The 6,955-nt window shown below is 34.8% G+C and overlaps 1 protein-coding gene across 2 annotated transcripts in view; it reads right to left on the bottom strand.

Moving 5' to 3' along the window:
* Nucleotides 1-1,875: 1,875 nt before the first annotated feature.
* The window catches only part of UXS1 (UDP-glucuronate decarboxylase 1), a 144,770-nt gene continuing 139,690 nt past the window's right edge, over nt 1,876-6,955 (bottom strand). For both annotated transcript variants that reach the window (XM_051984301.1, XM_051984302.1), the window contains exons 14-15: nt 5,907-6,010; nt 1,876-2,771 (exon numbers count right to left, since the gene is read on the bottom strand). In XM_051984301.1, coding sequence (XP_051840261.1) covers nt 2,640-2,771; nt 5,907-6,010 — 236 coding nt within the window. In that variant the 3' untranslated portion in view covers nt 1,876-2,639. The remainder of the gene's footprint in view (nt 2,772-5,906; nt 6,011-6,955) is intronic.

Below are 6,955 nucleotides of genomic sequence, written 5' to 3'. Positions count from 1 at the left end.
TGGGTTGAGAAAATTTCAAAGGGTTCAGAAAGATTAGATAGGATGGTAAAAGCTAGCAAAAGATGGAGTGCTCTCAAGAATGAAATTCTGAAGATACTATTCTGAGATATTTTCTAAAAAAAGACTGTTGTGAATGCACATGGAACTCTTAAATCAATTTTGATTTTTAAGAAGATGTATGCAATAACAGGTAATGGGAAGAATACAAAAGTATCATGATCGAGTAATAGTATTATAGGTATGGCTAAAACATGCAACTAGTCAAGACTGATGAGGAATACCAAAACTGACAAAAGGGGGTTTTAAGCAATATATAGAGTAAGGACAGGATTAAAGAAGTTATAGGATTAATAGTTGGGGTGAATGGGACAAAGGAGAACAACAAAACTACTCAAATCCTATTTTATTTGTTTTCTTGAGCCCTGGAGAACAATCAATGAGTAATAAAAGTTAAAACTCAAGATTAATGAGAAAATAAGTAATTACCTAGCTTTCTTTGATTTAAGATACCAATGGGTCCTGAAAATTGGTTGAAAGGATGGTTTAGTCACCATGGGATGACTTTGAAAAGATCATGGAGAATGGGAGCAATAAAGTCTAGAAAAGGGCAAAAATAGAAAATGAAAATAAAAATAAAAAAGAGAGGAAGGAGACAAAATGTGGAAATGAAAGTTCAAGGGGCTTGACTTTGTCTTTTTTTTTTTAATCCTTATATGGGATCTTTTTCTGGGAAGAGAAAAGATAAGATGGGAAATTTAGGCAATATAAAAACAAAATCTATAAATCAATTTTGTCTATAATTATTTTAGATCCTTATTGAATAACTAGAAAAATAAGCAATGATATAGACAGCAAGGTTTCAGCAAGAGTGGGCTGATTTTTTTAAAGGATTATTAGGTAGTCAAATCAAAAAAGAAATTCCATAGTTATAGCTCATTTAGATGTCAGTAAAATATTTGACAAATACTATCTTTGGGGACAAGGTAGAGAAATATAGGTAGGATCAGAGTCAGTAGTCATTAATGTCTCAAAATAAATGAGGAAGGTTTATGTAGCGGAGTGTACCAGTAGTATATCTTTGCTAAGAAAACTGTAAATTGGGTCATGAAGGGTCTAAAACAACTGAATGACACCAGATGAAGGCCTCAGAGATCCAGACTATCTCTGATATTTTGTAATTCAGAATTCTAGCAGTCAGTTGTATTTTTATCATGCTGTAAATACCATTTCTTTTTAACATCATAATCTCGTTTTTTTTTTTTTTTTTTTTTTAAAAAGAAAGTTCTTACATAGATACAAGAAGACATTGTCTCTTGTTTCTTTTGATTATCCAGGATAATCAGTGAGGAAATGGGAAAAGGGAGAGGTACATATTTGTTTCTTTTCATTTAACTGGTAAAACCGCATGCTCTGGCTTGAAAAGTTGTGATCTTAGTTTCATTTCTTCCCTGGGGAAAACAAAAACAAAAACAATACAAAAACCCAATCAGTCTAACAAATCACACAATATAATACAAATGACCCATGTCTGGTCCCTATCTTTTATCAATAAAAATTTACTGAACAACAACTATATATCCATCATACATCACAAATAAGCCCATGAATATAAGAATAAGATAAAACTCTAGGTCAGCCATTAAGAAGCGTAAAGTCTTCCCAAAATGTTCTTCATTATTTCTGTAAATTTAGTCTGGACTGCACATAATGATTCAAAAGCCATCATTCTCAATTATACAGCATATATAATAACTTTGATTTTTTAATAGACTTGTACAAATAAATACATACTCATTTTCTCCTTTTTTCACCCCTTCGAAAATGTACTGTACAGATATAAAACATCTACTGTAATTAAAAATTGAAAAGTCTAAGTTTTAAGTTATAATATTTTATTAAAATAGCATATTCAACCACTGTCAACCAATAATACAATAACTTTTTAAATTTTCCCAGAGTACGCAGCACGACACAGTAGTGATTTAAAATATCCTTATCCATGATAATCAATGAAAATGTCTCCAATTCAAATGAGCAACTAAAACTAAAACCTTGGAAAATTTCTGAATCCAAAGAAACATAAAGGTTTCAAACTGAATTCTCGTATATACTCCTGCAGGCTTAATCCCAGCATTTTACTTGCCCGACAATACTGTTAAACTTCTTCTCTTATGCATAGTATAACTATGGGATCCATATTTTATAAATAAAATTGGCATTTTCCATTCCATTTGTCTTCCTTTTCAGCTTCACAAAGAAACCAGTAAATAAAACTGTCAGTGACAGTCAACAACAAAGGATCTCACAGCAAGATAAAAAACTTGAAAATACTCAAAGATGTTTCTATTCTATTTGTACATAAAAAGACAGATTTTAAAAAGTGCAAGGCAAGATTTGCAGTTTTCTTCTGAGTGTGAGTGTGTGTGTGTGTGTGTGTGTGTGTGTGTGTGTGTGTGTGTTGGGGGAGGGTTTAGGCACATCCATTTCCTTAAAGCAAGCTTCAGAATGAAATTCCAGTTTGTTCTTCATAACACCTGTTTAAGTCTTTCTTTTTTAAAAAAAAAAAAAGGAAAGGAAAAAAATTACATCCTGTCAAATGTAAAAGGGAATTCTCCTGTCCAGAGAAGCAAATCCTTCCTTCAGTTATGTCGTGTTCGGCCCTTTTTTATCCTTGCGGGTTTCGGTTTGGGGATGTATTGATTATTTGCTTGGTACTCAAGTTCTTTACGGAAGTAGTGGATTGCCTTATTTAAGCCTTCTTCCAAAGGGACCTGTTTGGAGAGGAGAGAAAAAGACAAGGTCACATCAATACTGAGTTTCTTGTCTAATGAAATAAATTATTGTGCTTGTCCTTTGGGGTTTACTTCGCAGGAAATGCTGGTTTTCAACATGAAATGTTTGCTAGGAATGCTCACAGCACCACACACTGGTCACAGGACCAATGCCAACCCCAAAAAAACCAGACTACTCTGCATACTGTTTCAAAATGTGGTGGAACTCAGCAGCAGGAGTAGTTTTGTTTTTTATCTTTCATTTTGTTTATTTATTATAAATAAAATTCTGCTCTAAAAGATATCAAATCTGAAATACTGACCTACTTTTCTTTTTTTCTCCTTTTTCCTTTCTTTAAACTTTTCTCCCCGTCACTCCTTTTTTCCCCTTCTACCTACTAGTTTCTATTTCTGATTAAACAAAGAAAAAATGTTACTTGGGGAAACAATAATTTTCTTTTAAAAGGGAAAGTATTTTAATCTCCCAAGGACTGTTTCCTCATCTGAAGAAAGAGGAGAGAGATTGAACTAAATGGCCTTTGGCCTCCTCTTTAGAACTGATTCCATTTCATTATTATTCTGGAAGAAGGCCATAGGATGGGAAAAGAATATATAAAAACACAATCAGCCCTTTGCTAGTGAGTCCCTTTATGTCTCAAATATCTACATATAGTTCAGATTAAGCTGGATGGGCAACTTTCACTTACTGCTGGTTGAAAGGACAGAATATTGTAAAATGAACAGAGTTCATGGCAGAGTTTAAAATAATCTTAACCTCATTGTTAGTTGTCAGCTCACTTCAGATAACAGTAACAATTGAGCTTTCACTTATGAACATAGCAAAATGGAAGTAGCAAGTGCCCCAAAGCTTCTTCTAATATAGGTCCTTTCAAAATCACTACACAATTAGAAATTAGAAAAAAGAGCTGATGACTACTGGATCACTGGATGGGTCCTTGGGATCACCTCAGTGACTATCTAATCTGATGCTCTTCAATTTATAGATGAGAAAAAGTAACATGCCCCCAAATAAATATCCAAATAGAGGGATAAATATTCAATGCAGAACTTGAACACAGGTCTTCTGACTCCATATTCAGTATTTATATAGCCTTCAACTAGAAATATCTAATTTTCTCACTAGTTTATAATATATAATGTCTGACTTTATTATTTCATATAATGGGGTTTTTGTTTTGTTTTAGGACAGGAATGGGGAGACTAGAACTTCTAACTTCAGTGGGGAATCTTCTCTCTACAAATGTAGATTAACTTTTGGCCTGTGACATTTAGACTCAGGGATTGATTAGGGAACTGAGATGCTAAGTAACTTTGCTTCATCCATAATGTAAACCCATGTCATTCTTACTCCAAGGCCAGACCTTACCATTATGCCATGCTTTCTCTTATGTGATAATGTTTCCAAAAAATTGTAAATGAAATTAATTTTTTTGTTAACTGAATTAAATCTTATAATTACTAAGAAAAGCTTGTTATTTATATAGGAATTTCAAAGAAATCTTTTTTTTTTTGGGGGGGGGAAGGGGGAGAAAGGATCCTTTTATAGGTAAGAAGTCATCCTAAATATTATTCTGTAATGCAAATAGTTTGCAAGGAAAAGAAAAAGGGGAAAAAGGATAAGGGGAAAAGAGTGGAGAAAAATGTATTTTTAATTGTTAAAAAATGGAAATGTAAGTAACAGTATCATTGTGTGATGATCAATGATTAATTTATCTTTTCTCAGCAATACAATAATCTAAGACAATTATAAAAGAAAATGGTATCCACATCCAGAAAATGAATTAATGGAATCTGGATGAAGCATATTATTTTTACTTCTTTGTTTTCATTTTTTTTTTCCTTTTGTTCTGTTTCTTCTTTTACAATATGACTATCGTGGAAATATGTTTTATATGACTGTACATGTATAACTTACATCAGATCATTGGCTGTCTTGGGGAAGTGACAGAGAAAAAAATTCAGAACTCAAAAGCTTATCAAAAAATGAAAAAAAAAAAATAAACCATTCAACAGAAGTAAAACAAAAGATAAACTTTTGGGGATTTGAAATTACTTTGGGGGGAGGGGAGGTTACTTGCAACATGTTGAAGAAAGCCTGCAATATCTAAAATTATCCATATGAAATTTAAAAATTTTTCATATTTGAATTGTCTTAAACAAAGATAAATTTATTCTGACTTTAATAATTAATGTAATTAATTTAATAAATCTTTTGTACTCCCAACCTTGGTTTTCTTATATGAAAAACAAGATGAGTAGCTCTTCCTCCACTGTTTGGTGATTCTACTCACTAAATTATGTACAATATAGATCTAGTCCATTGCTAGATGCTGCTGCTTTGATAAATCAAGAATGGGGGTGGGGGACTCCCACCTCCTCCTTGGTAATTGGGTTCAGGGTAGACTAGGAATAACAACAACAACAAGGGTATTCCTCACTGTCTCTACCACCAGCTGTTTGCCTCAAAGCTATCAACAATACATGCTTCAAAAGCAGCCTTCCTCCCAACATGTAATAACAAACTTGGAGAATTCACAGCAAGGGACAATTATCTTCTATGGATAAGTTAAAGCCCTAAAGCATGAGAATGTTTCCTACCCAGTGTTTATGAACTTGCTATCTCTCTGATTCACAGATAATAAATAGGTTACCCCTTTCAGGTAAGTTTTCATGCATCTAAGAAAGGGTACTGACAAAATTAAATAAAGGCATTTTTCTTTACCAGGAATTCTAAACTCAGATCTAAGAAAGCAATAGGAACAAAGGTCCTGATGAGTCTATAAGCTCCAAAATAGGCCACTGGCCAAGGTGTCTGCACAGGGGAATACAACTGTGTATATGTCATTTCATTCAGCCCAGGCAAGGCCATCAAAGCTATTTCCTTGGTAACAGAAAATGATTCTCAAATGATGCATGAAAAGTCATTTAATGGTGTGAGGAAAATCCCACCCCTTCTTCCCCTCTGCTTCACCAAGCGTTGCTTGAATTCAGCTGGTATGGCTCTTCTATTGATGGACAGAAGGACACAAAAGGGAGAGGGAGTGGGGCAAGGTCATGTACAACAGAGGAAATCAATTTTCCAGGGAATGCCATGTCTCCTTTGGCTTCACTTACCACGGGCTCCCACCCCAGCATTAGCTTGGCTTTTTGGATATCCGGCTTTCTTCTCTGTGGGTCGTCTTGGGCTTCTGAGAGAAATTGAATTTCACTACCGCTACCTGTTTAAAGACCAAAACCATAACATAATTTCTAGAGTTATAAAGAGAATCACAACCATTGTGCTATGATGGGGGGCAATTTAAAAAGAAAACAAAAGAAAAGTTAAAATCTAGCCTTGAGTTAGAGATCTGGATGATTAGAGAATTTTTTTTGGGGGGGGAGGGGAGCACGGGGGGGAACATAAGAACAGGAGACTGAGTTCACCCAGGCTGAAAGTATAGTCAATAGCAGCTTCTCATGAGTCTTCTGATTCTACAACTTTTTTTTTTTTCCTTCCTCATTTGGAACTCCTCATCTCTCCTTAGATGGCTTACTCTCCCTTCTTATCCCCCCAACTATTTTGGTGTTGGATTGGTAACAGGCAGTTAGTCTATTCAGTTTAGAACTCCCATGCTCAAGTGATCCAGTAGCCCCAGCCTCCTGATGGCAAGTTTTACAGGCTGTCACCACAATCAGCTGAAATGTTTTGGTAAACCACTTGGTTACATTGGCAAAGGTTCTTTCCCCCCAACTCCCCAAGATCTAGGAAATTAGGGCACCGTTTTTATGTGACAATAGTCTCCTACACAATAATTCTCATTTCCAGAGGACTTGAAGATAGTCAAGGTTGATAGTGTCAGAAAACTGGGCTTATATTGAGGAGGATCTGAGTTCAAATGCAGCCTCAGACTAGTTATGTTATCCAGCCCTGAGACATTTAACCTTCCTGACATCCAACTGCTTTACCTGTAAAGTGGGAAATAACACCTCATACAATGTAGTGTAAGGATAGAGCTTTATATCTTCTTGTTTGTTGTGGTGGTAGTGGTGTCTGATTCTTCCTGACCCCATTTGGATTTTTCTTGGCAAAAATGCTGGAGTAGTTTGCCATTTCCTTCTCCAGCTCATTTTTCAAATGAAGAAACTGAGGCAAACAGGATTAAATGACCTGCCCAGGATCCATC

This window comes from Antechinus flavipes, chromosome 3, assembly GCF_016432865.1.
Source record: "Antechinus flavipes isolate AdamAnt ecotype Samford, QLD, Australia chromosome 3, AdamAnt_v2, whole genome shotgun sequence".
NCBI lineage: Eukaryota > Metazoa > Chordata > Mammalia > Dasyuromorphia > Dasyuridae > Antechinus > Antechinus flavipes.
The sequence above is the reverse complement of the archived record's forward strand: the minus strand, read 5'-3'. Positions and strand labels throughout refer to the sequence as shown.